Source organism: Haliotis asinina, chromosome 4 (genome assembly GCF_037392515.1).
Source record: "Haliotis asinina isolate JCU_RB_2024 chromosome 4, JCU_Hal_asi_v2, whole genome shotgun sequence".
Taxonomy (NCBI): Eukaryota; Metazoa; Mollusca; class Gastropoda; order Lepetellida; family Haliotidae; genus Haliotis; species Haliotis asinina.
The window spans coordinates 75,996,834-76,012,712 of NC_090283.1; the positions used below are offsets into that span (position 1 = coordinate 75,996,834).

General features: G+C 38.0%; 1 protein-coding gene across 2 annotated transcripts in view; it reads right to left on the reverse strand.

Moving 5' to 3' along the window:
• The window catches only part of LOC137281894 (ras-related protein Rab6), a 51,213-nt gene that overhangs the window by 18,834 nt on the left and 16,500 nt on the right, over positions 1-15,879 (reverse strand). For both annotated transcript variants that reach the window (XM_067813597.1, XM_067813596.1), the window contains exon 3: positions 290-343. In XM_067813597.1, the coding sequence (XP_067669698.1) occupies positions 290-343 (54 nt within the window). The remainder of the gene's footprint in view (positions 1-289; positions 344-15,879) is intronic.

Genomic DNA, 15,879 nt, shown 5'->3' on the forward strand with positions numbered 1-15,879 from the left:
TACCAGTCATTACTTATGACTGGTGTACTGGATATTCATGTCTCCTTATCTGAGTATACAAAATTCCAGGCATGTCAGAGCAGTCTTTCAAGTCTTGGACAGACAAACCTGTCTCAAGGTCTGAACACCTGGTCCAATTAGTTGACAAACACTGAGGCCTCACACTGAAGTTCCTACAGGGGTGTTGTAAGGAGACAACTGTCTCTATAAGTCCCCCTATGACCCCAACACTACACATCAGTGACAAAAACACCCTCTTGTTTACATGACTGTAGGCATGCATACTCACCGTTCTGTCTTCCAAGTACATTGTCTTTGACAGGAAGTCTATACCTATGGTCGCCTGCGGAAACAGAGAGAACAAAAATCAATACTCCATGCATAAAACAATCAGTGATACATACAAACATACAGAACGGGAATACTGGCTGGCGACTTGTTGAACAGGTGCTTTGTAGCTGGAGAATATTTTCAAAAAGAAAACAACATTTGAACTACTGGCTTTCAGTTCTGTTAGCACATTCACTGTGCTTAAAATGGCATGAAGATGAATATGCATTTTCTAGGACACTGACTTGAAATGTCCTTGAGTTTTCTAAAAGGCATTGGTTGGTGTGGCACATTTCCTTGAGAAATGTCCTGAAAGCATTTCACTTCAACGTATGTGAAAACACTGACATATCATCTATGTAAATGGAAACAAGTCAGTTAGCAAACAGAATATGTGGCAAGTCTAGATTACCAGAGTTCAGGAAATGAAGACAGTCTCTGGGCTCTGTATGATTATAGTTTAGGAACTGTTTTTTTCATGTCTGTAAAATGTGTGGCAAGTCTAGATTACCAGAGTTCAGGAAATGAAGACAGTCTCTGGGCTCCTTCTCATTATTTTGTATGATTATAGTTTAGGAACTGTTTTTTTCATGTCTGTAAAATGTGTTCATTTTAGAGACTGGTTTTCAGTCTACCCTTTTCCAAACACGTCAAGGTGAGCAAAATTCCCAACACTGAAGAATGTGGACAAATTTTATGGATAACATACACATAAACACTGATGAATACTGACATCAAGGTGTACATCCTCTCCAACATGGACACAAATGGACAAATGACCTTTTCTAAGCTTTTCTAGGCCATGCAAATCTTTTCCATAAATGGAATGGATGAGTGAGTTTAGTTTTACGCTACACTCAGCAATATTCGGACTATATGACAGTAATCTGTAAATAATCAAATCTGGACCAAATGATCAACAACATGAGCATTTAAGTGTGCAGTTGGGAACAGATGACATTAGTCAACCAAATCAGCGAGCCTGACCACCTGATCAAGTTAGTTACCTCTTACAACAAGCATAGCCGCCTTTGGTGGCAAACATTGCTGCTGAAGACCCATTATATCCCAGATCTTCATGGGTCTGGAATGGCTGACCTTTTAGAAGGGACATTTTGTTTACAATCACCAGACTTTCAGAATTGTAAAACTTGAATTATTTGAGAGCACTAACTGACATTTCCTAATTACATTCAAACAAACAATAGATCAACTTGCATGTTGCCTTGTATATGCAACTGACATGAACGTATGCAAGTTTTGGAATTTAAGTATTGTAAGTACAGTACCCATTTCTGATTGAATTAAACTCTTTAATGATACTTCACACTATCACAATGATCCATACTGAGAAAATCTTGTTTCATCATTTATTTCTTGAAAACTTACTGAAGAACAATAATATCAAGGACATTTTTCAGGATATTCCAATATACAGCACAAACGTTGTTCACAACATTCTGCTGCATGTTTACTGACCTCGCCATCAGTGATCCACTGCCCTGCGATATGTTGTCACTATTCGACTATTTGGCTGTTCTTGGCTAATTACCATCTGCTAACATACATTTCAATCTAATAATAAAAAAAATCTAATCTAACTTAATAACTGGCCTTGACACAAGGAGCTCTACCTTATCAGTAGCAATGCATTTTTGGTTGTCATGGTTTCTGAAACAGATATACAATAGAAAATTTGTACAGTCTATCCTATCATTACTAATACAACTGTGGTTGTCGTGGTTTAGGAAAAGGATATATGGCAATAAAAAATTTTTTACAGTCTATCCTATCATTAGCAATACAACAGTGGTTGTCATGGTTTCATAAACCGATCTCGCAATATAATCATTTGAATCCTCACAAACTGTAAGTAAACAATACTGACGAGTCAACTGCATTTTCAAACCTCGCTTAAGCAGCAAGATCAATAATTTATTGACTTGAACCTTGAGAAGCAACGAAACAGCTTCATGCCAAACCTCTTGAATTATTCAATATGGGCAAAAATCCATTCCTACAAGAGACAATGTCTGAATCATTATTCATAAGAATATATTGAATCATACATTTACAGAAAGGGTAACACATAGCAAATGTGTAAATACCGACTGAACAACAGTTCCTGGTGTGCAAATGAGCTCTTCAGTTGAGCAATAAAGATCATTTCTCATCTCACTACAGTCTTACTGAAGTGACATCAGTCCTACAGTCCCATTGAATCTGACAACAGTCCCACAATTCTATTGAAACTAACGTAAGTCCTGCAGTCCTATATCAACTGACAGCAGTGTTACAGTACTGTTGAAACTGAGAGCTGTCCTACTGCAATGTAGACAGAAATCCTACAGTCCTACTGAAAGTGACAAAAGTCCTAGTGTCTTATTGAAACTGACAACAGTCTAACAGTCCTACTGAAACTGACATCAGTCCTACAGTCCTACTGAAACTGACATCAGTCTCGCAGTCCTATTGAAACACTGACAACAGTCCTACAGTCCTGTTGAAACTTCACTGTCAGTGAAACTGCCAAACAGCATCATCATCAATACACCTTGCAAAGTCTACTGGATATGTTCCTGTAAGGACTAGTTGACTGAAAATGTTGCTGTGCAAGACACTTGGTATTTGCCTGTAGCGTTTTACATACATTTACACATTTCCATATATGTTCCTTACTAATAATGATTAGGTAAATACAATCAAGTTTGTCATTAATAAGAGTGAGTGAGTGAGTTTAGGTTTACATTGCACTCAGCAATATTCCAGCTAAATGGTGGTGGTCTGTAAATAATCAAGTCTGGACCAGACAATCCAGTGATCAACAACATGAGCATCAATCTGTGCAATTGATAACCGGTGACGTGTCAACCAGGTCAGCAAGCCTGACTACCCAATCCCGTTAGTCGTCTCATACGACAAGCACAGTTGCCTTTTATGGTAAGCATGGGTTGCTGAAGGCCTATTCTACCCTGGGCCGGGCTGGGTCGTCATTAATAAGAATTAATAATACTTGAATTATATTACTGAAAACCCTGAGGCTAAATATGATATAAAATTAACTTGTCCTTCAACTAATATTGGAAATTTGTTAGAATTTAATCAATGATCATTGTTAATGAAACTTCTTCTGGCCGATCAATAATGGCTAATACTTGTCCACCTCATGTTGTTTCCACAAGACAAAATGTCATGGCATTTGTCTTTCTCCTGACTTTACAAGATAATTATCACTGCACAATCAATGCAACTTATAACCCACTATCATATCCTTCATTGTCCATTATGGATATATGTATTCAGGCACTGAAAGTTAATACCTTCAACTGAACTTAAGTATCCTTAATGGAAATTTACTGTCCTTACCCCCTGGATGCCACAGGGACATATATGTCCTTCTCCTACATACCTCATTTGGAAGTTCAATAAAGTTCTAAATATACCACCCATATATAAATATTTCACAGTTTTGAATTCTGCGGATAAATTCCCAGTTTCTTGATACCATCCACTATTACCTCAGACCAAGCTAAAGTGCTTAAAATTGCCTTTCAAAATAGGCTTCATCATAAATGTCGTCAACTTTCAAACTGTACAAAATCGAGATGCACAGCGTTATTTGCAGTGTGTTTTGAAATGTGAAAATCGGATATATACTGGGAGTAATGAATTTCAAAAATAGCATATTAATGATCACTGATATCAAGTTTTCACTGTATAGCATTTTCGGAAATTTTCCAACATCCAGACGTCTAATAATTGCTTACAATGGCTCAATACGCTTAGTATATTCTTGGGAAGAGTATCGTAGCAAGAAATAGCAAATTAAATACAGATACAATGAAATCATTTGGTAACTCATAAGAAACTGTCAAACTTTCAGTGCAGCGTGACGCCATGACTGACGCAAAGTCACGCAGAACGACAATGGTACTTAACAGCATTTCTGGCTTCTTCCGTCATTTACAATGTAAACGATAAAAACATATAACAAAACACAGATAGTCAGAATAATTCTGATTACTTACATTTTACATTTATGTTCAAAAGATCCCTGAATCAAGGAAAAAGTCCTCGCAAAATCTTGTGTACCCTTGTCAGCGAAGCCGCCATTTTGAAAGAAATCGGTCATTGGTAGTGATGTCACACGTCAACATTGTTGCACATATTAGGCAAATTCTTTGAGGTGAAGGTCAGTTGAACAAGAATAAACACAATGCCCATACCATTCCGATTGCACTTTTAGTATTGTGATGTATATTTTGCTTATCGTTCACATATTTTTTCATGAAACTGATTTCAGTATCTACATATATCCATGTTCAACATCATATCATATGTGGATATAAGGTATGTGTTTTTATTCTTTGAAAGCTTTTACTTGTTTGACTAATATTTACATGGGAAATTGACTCAGTAAGTGCACTGTACCACATTTTAAGCCTCTGCACAAGTGTGCTTTAGTTCCTGTGATGTACAATATTCAATACGTCGGGACAAATATTGCAGTTTCATATGAACAGGTTAATAAACAGCGATTTAATCCCAACTTATAAGTAAAACTGATAATATTAATGAAAATGATTTGTACATTTTATGCAATGTAGAGGCACGCATATATAAAGGAAATGTCTTGTTCATTGTATTGGTTTGTATCGTTTTCGTCGACAAAACAATTATGAATATTGACTGACCAGGTGCGAGTTTCTCAAAAACGTTTTATGATTCATTATCAGTTCTTTTCGATAATAAAGTCAATTCAAATTTCATTAAAATATATCTGATGGCACAATATCTAACTCAAACAATATTTATACTAAAATTGTTAAAAATACATGAACCAGGTCATGTCTTCATTTGGACAAGCTTCACGTCCATATTCTGATACTTCTGTACTGAAAAAGCGATCTCTTTGTACCTTTCATTGCATACTTATGAAGTGAAATAATTTCATAATCATAAGAAGAAAAGTATTTTTCCTAAATGAATATTCAATGAATATTCAGGTGTTGTGAAATTTTCATTTATGCTAAACTGATGCTGGACAGGTGCGCGTGTTGCTAACAATAAGATATGTAGTAAAACCGTGTAATTGTTGATATATTCTGGACACTATTTCAGTGGTAAAACCACTCATTTTATATTTTGAGTAGAAATTAGGTTAGATATATACTAATCAGCAACCAGACTCGTCTTTTTCCGACGTCACAAAATGCACAAAACATGTCGTGACGTCAACTAAAATGTCGCATTATTTTCAGTTTTTTCATTACATTTGAAAATGTGGCTGTTACTCCGTTAATAATGATGCAAAATTAATCAAAATACATCTACCCAAACAGGAGATTATGGGAATCTAAGAACTAAATTATGTATCGGATAGAGACATCCAAATCGCTATTATCTGCTTTTTTATGTAGTACATTGGCATCTTTTCTTACAAATAGTGAAACTACCAAAAGGCATCCTCTCACATTGGGGAAATTTGTATTGGAATAGTTTGGTTCAATGTGAACAAAACATCATGAAAATATACTGTCCGTATCCACAGCAAATTCTCTCCACTTGATCTGAGTTACATTGACCTAATGTAAACCATAGCGGAGTTATGCCCACTTATCTTTATACGTGCATGACCTCTCTGTCGATGTTTGACTTCACAGAAGAAAATCGATTTTTGACATTTATTGCAGGTCATTTTTGATTTTGTGAGTATGACGTTATGCGATAACACATACATCCATTTCATATACACTTATGTCGTTCAGATATCAAGCTGTATTTTCTTCGCTCACACTTTCATAAATTTAAAAAATCGTAGCAGGGTACTTTAATTGGTGCACGATGAAAACTGAGAAACTTACTGTTTTTCAACACACAAAAGTTTTGGACAACTTTTAGCAGTGTCTATTTCTCAAACCCCTGAGGTAGCCGCAGTTATGTTTATACCAACGGATGGGAAATTAAATATTCTACATTTCTGTGCAATTTCATAGCCGTACGCAGATCCAGGACCACGCGAGCGCAAATCTCGCACAACGTTCACTTTTCAAACCTTACGAAAATGTGCGCCTGAAAAAAACCCTCGGGTTAATGGAAACTTACTGTCAAGGAAACTGACAATCCTTCATAAAAACTTTCAGGTTTCAGGTAGTACTAATAGTGAGTGAGTATGATTCTAAGCCACTTGACCCGTGAAGGCCCCCGGGTAGAATAGGCCTTCAGCAACCCATGTTTGCCAAAAAAGACGACTATGCTTGTCGTAAGAGGCGACTAAAGGGATCGGATGGTCAGGCACGCTGACTTGGTTCACACATGTCATCAGTTCCCAATTGCGCAGATCAATGCTAATGTTGTTGATCACTGGATTGTCTGACCCAGAGTCACTTATTTACAGACCGCCGCCTATAGCTGGAATATAGCTGAGTGTGGTGTAAAACTAAACTCACTCACTCACTCTAAGCCACTTAAGGCAATATTCCTGCAATATCATGGTGGTGGCTGGGGGTGGGGACACCAGAAATGGCTTTCACACATCGTACCCATGTGGGAAATTGAACCCAGGCCTTCAGCATCATGACTGGATGTTTTAACCACCAAGCTAACCCTCTGCCCCTCAGACACTAACAGGTTAATATCTACAGCCTAACACTGCCATGTCTTGAATGCTCTCCCCACAAACAGGGCGGTGCCTGCAGTCAGATGGCTGGACAGTGTATCTGTTGTGCTGCTAATTACCCTGGCCCATGCTCACCACACAAGCAGTTTGTGCTCTCTAAGCAGGCCTAACCTGTTGGTCTTATTGATTTCTGCTACTCAGTGTCTAGACAACCAGGTCTTTGCCACACAACCAGAAAGCATGAAAGTTTCATGAACTGACCTTACCATACTGTATGAGCAGGACAAATCAGAATGGTTTGGGAATGGTGTGACAAGTCTGTTCCAGAATGCCCTGTCATTATCCAGAGCTTAGTGGGGACAGCAGGGTAATGTTTCGGCTAGTACATCAGGTGGCAGAGGGACAGATTACGTCCAACGAAGTGCATTGGGCTACCAGATTGCTATGGACAAGGTGACCGTGTCCTGACAATGCTTTCAGCATTCCAAGCTATCTCAAGGTATCAGGAAGAATGGGTTCCCAAAGGCAATTCAGCTTTTGGTCCTTTTCTTAGCCTTTTCCTAACATGATTATAAATTGGTAATATAATATACTACTAAAAGATATCGGAAGAAGCACTATTTTGACATAGGATTATTGCTGATGTTTCGGAGACAATGCTGTGAGTGTTCCAACTCCAAGCCATCTCAAGACACCAGGAATCACAGCTGCCAAGGAAATATAACTGTGGGTCCATTTAATATACAGTCAAGTCTCATTAATCCAACATCGTCTGTTGCACAGCAAATTGCCAGAATAACAAGGATGTCGGACTAAATAAATAAGACTTAGTCACACATATTCAATCTGTTACCAACAAAAGGGTCAGATAAAGCTGACTGTCAGGTATACGGAGGTGAGATTAATGAGACTTGACTGTCAAATCTGTTATAAACTACTAAAAAAAACTTCAAAGAGTGAGTGAGTTAAGCAATATTCCAGCTATATGGCGGTGGTCTGTAAATAATTGAGTCTGGAGCAGACAATCCAGTGACCAACAGAACTCAAAGGAGAAGTGCTGTTTAATACTATGATTTGTCATCTAAACAAAGGATACTACCTGAGGGGCCATGTCATAATATGTTTATGACATGGGTGTCTAAATGTTGATATTTCTTAAGCGAGACCAAGGAATATACCGATATTTAGGCATAAGTGTCACAAACATAGTACGTAGTAATGGCATATAATATTCTCTTCATTACCGAAGTCTTCAAATTGAGGAATATAAACCAAACCTACTTTCAAACATTGCACCCCGCCATCATTACATGTAGAACACATCACAGACGAAATGTAACGTCATAGCATTGGTGATGACGTCATGCCACCAAAACGTAATATTTTGCCCAAGGGAATCACATGAAAAGTATAAACCCTGATATTTCCGGCCTCATTGGTAATGAAACACAATAATGCATTCTTTAACTCAGTTCAGTTCACTGACTGGTTGGTCGATAATGTACAGCTGTGAGTCTGTTTTCACTACTGGGCTTGAAATCAGTAATAGTTTTGTAGGGATCAATTTCAGGAACTTGAAAGAACCTGTACTATGAACATATCAGTACCGAACAAAACCAGACTGCATCCCAGTCCCATAAATTTATCAAAGTTGAAACATAAACTAGTCTGCGGCCAATCACACACTAATTAATGAATCACTGCAGTAGAATGTTACTGGAACATGTGCACATTATCTTCAAGTACCCACAAGTGGCTGATGTCCAGCTAAAGAACACTACATGTAACACAGGGACTAGCCATGTAGTATAGCAAATGAACTGTGCAGTGAGTGCATTCTGTGATCTTAATTTTATGTTATTGTCTTGCATATTTTATCTTGCTAATTCGATCCCTGTTTAAGTCACTGGGTAAAACTGTAGTCCAGTGAGCGAACCTTTGTTGGAAACTGGCACAAATCTGCTTGCCAGAACCAGTTATCAAATGTTCATGGTATCAAATGCTCTTTGAGCATCCCAATTTTTCGGGGGCATCTCTATTACCATGGGCAAGAAACATTGGGTATGAAATTGTATTGCTGGTGTCTAAAGTAAGGGCAGCACCTTCACAGCAATATCCATGTGATACTTCTAAATTCTAATTTCTAAGAACTGGAACAACACAACATCCTGGTGAGTTGAGAGAGCGAGTTTAGTTTTACGTCGCACTCAGCAATATTCCAGCTATATGGCGGTTGTCTGTAAATAATCAAGTTTGGATCAGACAATCCAGTGATCAACAACATGAACATCGATCTGTGCAATTGGGAACCGATGACACGTGTCAACCAAGTCAGCGAGTCTGACCACCCAATCCCATTAGTCCCCTCTTATGACAAGCTGAGTGGCCTTTTATGGCAAACATGGGTTGTTAAAGGCCTATTCTACCTGGGAGCCTTCACTGGTCCCTGGTGAGTTGAACTCCTTGCTCTACTTCTGAATTCTACAGTGTGAAACAACACAACAACATCCTGGTTTAAATCCTCTTTCTGCTACCAGATTCTGATGACTGCAACAACACTGCAATATCCTGGTGTGCTGCTGGCAAAGTAAGTTGATAAACTGGTACTCAACAGGTGGTTGATAGAGTGAGAAACAATCTGTAGTGTGGGCATATGAGACCAGACTGATCAATACAGGGTTTGTGGTTCTTGGTAGGAATTCATCTAAGAACAACTCCCCAATCCCATCCATCACGTCCTGTAAATTGGTCTCGATTAGACAATCAAATTTCCTCTAATTCTTACCTCGATGTCAGCAGACAGACACAGAATGTCGATATAAAGGTGATCAACTCTTGTGCCATTCAAGAACTACAACCAACATCGGCTGAACCTATTTCACAGTCAAACACATTCTACAACATTACTGTTACTTAATATTGCGAACATCCATCAGATAACAATCAATAGCATCGCAGCATTTCAATGTCTGTTGACACTGCAGCTCTATGACCACTCGAACAAACAATCCATACAGCCAGGGAACACCATATTGTACATTCTAGAGGATATGGGTTGGTTGTTCTAGGTCTCTGGTGTTACCAGTTCACAGTGTGCAAAATATTTAGATATTCAAAATTTGATAGCCAGTCGTGCAAGCTATACCTGAAAGTGACCAACAAAAACAAAAAAATTTACATTCCTGAAAATTCAAAGCAGACATGGGTTTCATTATGAAGCTGCTGATATGATGAAGATTTTTATCAGGTCATAATCTTGCAGGATTTAGGAGCATGATATAACTTAACATGTGAAAACGACCCCATAGGACTTTTACTAGCCACAGACAAGCATGTCAGTAGGAATTTCCCACTGTTTCACAGTGTGAAAGGAGGTTTTTCTGTAGCTGTCTCTGAGGAACTCATTGAAAATGCCAACCACAACCATGATTACTGCCAACTTTCATCATAAAAATGTCAAATAAGACTGTCAGATCATATGGTGGTTTAAAAAATCTGCAGGTAGAAAACTAATTGATATTAGAAATCATCCCTAAAAATGTTGTCCTTGACACTGCTTACGAAGTGTGGCCCTTACAATATCACTGAATGCAGGAATTTACCAGAGCTGAAACTGAATGATTCATTCACCAATTTCTTCAACAAGGAAATTCCACACTTTATTGGATCAAGATGCACTATACACAAGAATAACACGCAATAGTTCACAGAGTGAATATTCACAAGCAACCATAAAGCTGGTCCAACAAGACGATCACTATTGACATAACAAATCCTGAACAAATTCTACACAAATACACAGTGGAACCTGCCCTAGTTGCGCCAATGGTGAGACACCATTTTCAGGTTGCTATGACTCATAAGGAAACACAGACAGGGCTTGAAAACATCATGAGAACACGCAGAATATGGTCTTATTTTCATAAGAATAGCAATCAGCCTAACTGACTTACAATGGTGGGGTTCAGGAGACAACAAAAATGTAGAACACTGTACAGGGCGTTTAGATAATTACTGCTATTTACATGTCCTTAATACATCTTGAATTTATTGTCACATAAACCAATCATAATACTACTGAAAAATGTATGATCCCCACGATGAATCTAATCTTCTCATGTGTTAACTTGATAATATGTCCTATGTATGTGCTTCCAGTGTCTAGACTAATCTGTCCATGCTGCTGCTGCTCACACAGTAAACAGAGACTGGGGATGGATGTTGATGTGGACAGTGGTCATGATTGATGGACGACTGACACTCATGCCAACTTTTAAATAAAAAATACCCTCAATGAATACAATTGTTTTTCTGCTTTCATAATATATGTTCCTTTCTGCTGAAGCTGAATGCAATTTATTTGTCAAAAAGTTGCAGACAGTGCACAGACCCTGAGTGAATATATACCATAACTAAACAGGAAATTCTACCTAGACTGATCGTTCTGCAAAATGTGAATGTTTTTCATCTATGGTCTATAAAAAATCATCACTGTATTGTCATTCATAATCATCGGAGTCACTAGACCTGAATACCCCACTTGTCTTTAAAGTCTATCCATGGTTGCTAAAAAGTGCATTTTGAAGCATAAAAGTGTACAATCTCATGAGGAATATAACCTGGCTCCTTCCAGCATGTCTCCTGAATGTTCAGTATTAATGTCTGAATGACAATATGCACACACTTGGCTCTATTTGTTGACCTGCTTATTCTGCGGATGGAAGTGCACTTCTCAATTAACTTTTGATAGTAGGAAAATTTTTGGATTTTCTAATCTGGGGGTTTGTCAATGGCTTGGTCAGCTATGATATTGCCATTCGCAAGTTACTGGAAGATATCGGCAGGACTTGGTTGTGTGTGTGGATGGCAGTGATAAACAATAGTGGAAGAACAGACAAGGACATTCTCAATGATGGTTAATACTAACAGTTGAACTACAGTGTGGAATGAAACAACCGTTAGACAAACATAACTCGATTGGCAGTAAATCCTCTATGTGGGTGTATGATTGTATTTAATGATAAAAATCATACAAAATACACCAGGTAGACTGGCCTGGGTCAACCAATTTGTTCTTGGGAAGAAGGACAACGTACGTGCGTGCGTGTTAGAGAGACTAGGGTAAGGTCATAAAAATATTGAAAAAGTAAGCTTAGAATTTAGGGGGCAGGGGTCATTGACTTCGTATATGAGATACAGTGGGGTCACTTACTCTGTAAATAAATTTCAGATTGGTTTGTGTGGGAGAGAGTCATATTTTACATGCTTCTCCATAAAAATCATCATCACCTCCCTGGCTACAAATTATACATGGTTCCTTAGCACTACACTCAGCAAGATAACAGCTATATGGCAGAGTTGTGTTAAAAAAAAAAATCTTGTTTGAACCAGCATCACCAGACTAGCATTATGACCAACTGGTGTTACTACTAACCCTGTTTCCTCTTGGAAGGGTTACTGATTGCTTCACGGGTCAAAATGGTCAACATCATCCACCGAGATGAACGTTTGATTCGTCATATCTGAATTACAAGTGCAATAACAAAGACTTTCTAAGATCTGAACCTTTGATCTATTCACTGACAAGATAAGAGATTAGCTGGCCTCTGAAAACAGGCCATGGGCTATCATTTTGATTATCGATTACCTTATTGGCATAATAGGTGACACAAGACTAATGGTGTTTGCTTCATGTAGTTCTGGCTATTTATAGCTACTGGAAAACCAAACAGGTTCAATAACAAGCTGTGTATAACTGGTAGATTTTATCTGTGCAAATACACTTTGTAAATAAGAAACGCTGAAGGTACAAGGACAACCTTTTGTGTCAAAATCAGGACAAAATATTTCTTTTTCTTCTACATTCTCCACATTTATGTGTTCAGGATGCAGAATTTATCACTGTACCAAAGCCTGAGCAATACAGACCTATTTAAAGATGAACCTATTTCAAACTTATGATGTGAAACATGCCAACAGAAGGACAACATCAAAGATTTCATTACAGTTGCTCAGACTTTTTACATCACAAAAAGAAGAAGACTACTGAGAAGTCATCAAGGATCAGAGCTGATTATGAAAAGTACCAGTCCCTTGCGTTCTCAAAACAACTGTACATATGGCTGTGTCAAAACCAAACCTTTCATCTGCAATATATTTGGCATCTTTCAGTCATTTTAACAAGGGTCATTATGAGCTACGCCTATCTTTAAGAGACAGACTTAGAAATCAATATCTTTTTCACAAGTGTGTAAAAGCATCTATAGACATGTCATCTGCCTGAAGGCAAAGTGGCAGTGCATCAGTCCTTGAACATTTTGCCTTGTTACAAAACATAAAAAGATAAGAACACATTATCTGACATGCCATAATATCTCATCATGGTCTTATCAATGAATGAATGATTGCTTATTGCTCGTCTCTTCATCAACTGTATTCCTGCTAGCCCAAGGCAGTATGCACAACCATCTTCAAGTAGCATGCCACAGACATATTATCTTATGGTTTGATCAGCTCACAGATAAGCTTGGTCTTGTCAAGGATAGAATTTGCAACCTAATCTTAAGCACATTTACAAATCCACCAGGGACCTTAGCAATCAGGAAAAACTAATCTACTGGCGACCTTAACAATCAGGAAAAACTAATCTATTGGCGACCTTAACAATCAGGAAAAACTGATCCATCAGGGCCCCTAACAATCAGGAAACTGATCCATCAGGGCCCCTAACAATCAGGAAACTAATCCATCGGGGACCTTAACAATCAAGAAACTAAACCATCAGGGACCTTAACATTCAGGAACCTAATCAACCATGGACCTAAGCCTCTCAAGTCCTAATCTGTCAAGGAATTCAGCTGTGATGAACCTTATCTGTCAGGTACAAAGCCTTATCAGACCTATGACATCAGGTACAGGTACCTAATCAGCCAGAGAACACACGTTCAAGGGAACTGATAGCCCTAGGACATTAGAACAAATTAGGGGACCCGAACCTTAAGGAACATAGGGTATCAGGACCTTAAAGCTCCAACAAAACTCATCTATGAGATACCTACTCATCCACATTAGGATAGGGAAGTGATTCTTCCATCATTATTGGGATATGCTCACTTGCAAGAATGCAACTTTATCTTCTCACCAAAATATGTTCATGACTTTCAAACTCTGTAACTACAAAATCTGTACAAGAGAACATCCTTCCACTTGAATAGACCAGTTGACAATTCTGTATTACTTGGGAGTGTTTGAATGACTTTCAGAAGTGTATCACATTTTGTATTACTTAATCAGATAAAACACAGACAGGATTCAATGAAATACACAAATGCATTTTCTACTGACATGTGCCATAATGCACTTCCAAAGGTATTTGAGTATGCTGGTTTTTTTCGTGCTATGAAAATAATATTCATGATCCATTGTCACACTGGTTCAATGACTTCACTATTAGAGGCACGAAAGTGGTTGCATTTTCAAAACTTTGCCATCTTTCTATCTTTGGAACTTAAACATTTATTTTCATAATCTTTTGGTGTATTTTTCATAAATTGTATTGCATAGTGTTGTATTATGAAAGCACATGCTTGTCTGTCTGTCACCAAAACTAAGTTATCGTCCAGTTGTATTATGCTTGTCTGTAAAATATCGAGTCTGGTCCAGACAATTTAGTGATGGACATCAGCCACTGGTACAAAATGACAAACATCTGCCATGCCACTGTCAGTCTCTTCATAGCACAATCACAGTAATAGTTATTGAAGGCCAAATCTGACTGATGGTCATAAGTCTGAAAGAACATTGTAAAAACGGGCATGGTTTGAAACACATCATCATAACATACACCAACATTTTTACAACTTAATGGCTTGTACATGTGCCCATCAAGTATCCTATTTCAACTGTATCACTGTAAAATCAACTGCTCCACAGGCATCAAGACTCTCAAAGACTGACTGAGTCCACCCACATTCCAGGAGACAGTGTATCATGATGCTTGCCATTTTAAACAAACAAGAACAACTCCACATCTGATCTATATTCCACCATGTTCACTGGCCAAAGAGTTCAATAATCAGTACCTGACCCAGTGTCTGGTTATCTTCTCCAACAGGTAACAGGACAGTGACCACTTTGATCAGACAAATAATAACATCAATATGCAGTGGCAACTAGAGCTATATTCAGCTAAGTATCCATGTTAATCGTGACATAAAGGACACAAAGAGCCCTAATAATGGATAATTAATGTTCTTACAAGGGATTCAAATCAACCTGGCAATAAGACTTTTATATAAGAGGGCTTACTGAGCTACTTGTGTTGGTCCATTTTCAACTCTACGGAAGTTTGGCTAAGGCCATAAGATGAGGTGGATAACGAAAAGCAAAAATGTAACTAGCGCAACACATCTCATCAAGCAACATGAAGACAACACGGAGCAGATGCTTTCGCAGAAATAAACAATTACAATTTCTGATAACATGACTTAAACAAACATGACTGTACAAAACTCACAAAAGTGTCAAGACAAAACATAGTTCCTTGAGGTAAATATTTTTCAAGATTTAGGAACCAGTCAACAGCTTCCCCTTAAGGTTATAGGTGCTGTTTTTAATAGGGAAAAAATCTGTAGAAGCTGACTGAGTGATAAAGCTGAGGCCACACTACTTCTGTTGAAGTAATTTGAATTAAAAAAAATAAGCATGCACATGCAAGGAAATCACAATTATAACACTGCTAGCGTTTACTAATCCATGCCAAAATAAACATATACGGAGTGCTAACAACACGGCAACTTGAGCATAACGGACTACAAAACAGCTCATGAGTAATGTACACTAACCGCCTGCAAATCCAACAATTGTAGCATGGTTGAAAATGAAGGCAAAAATATTAGAATTATGGGTGAAAATATAAAAAGCACAAGAAA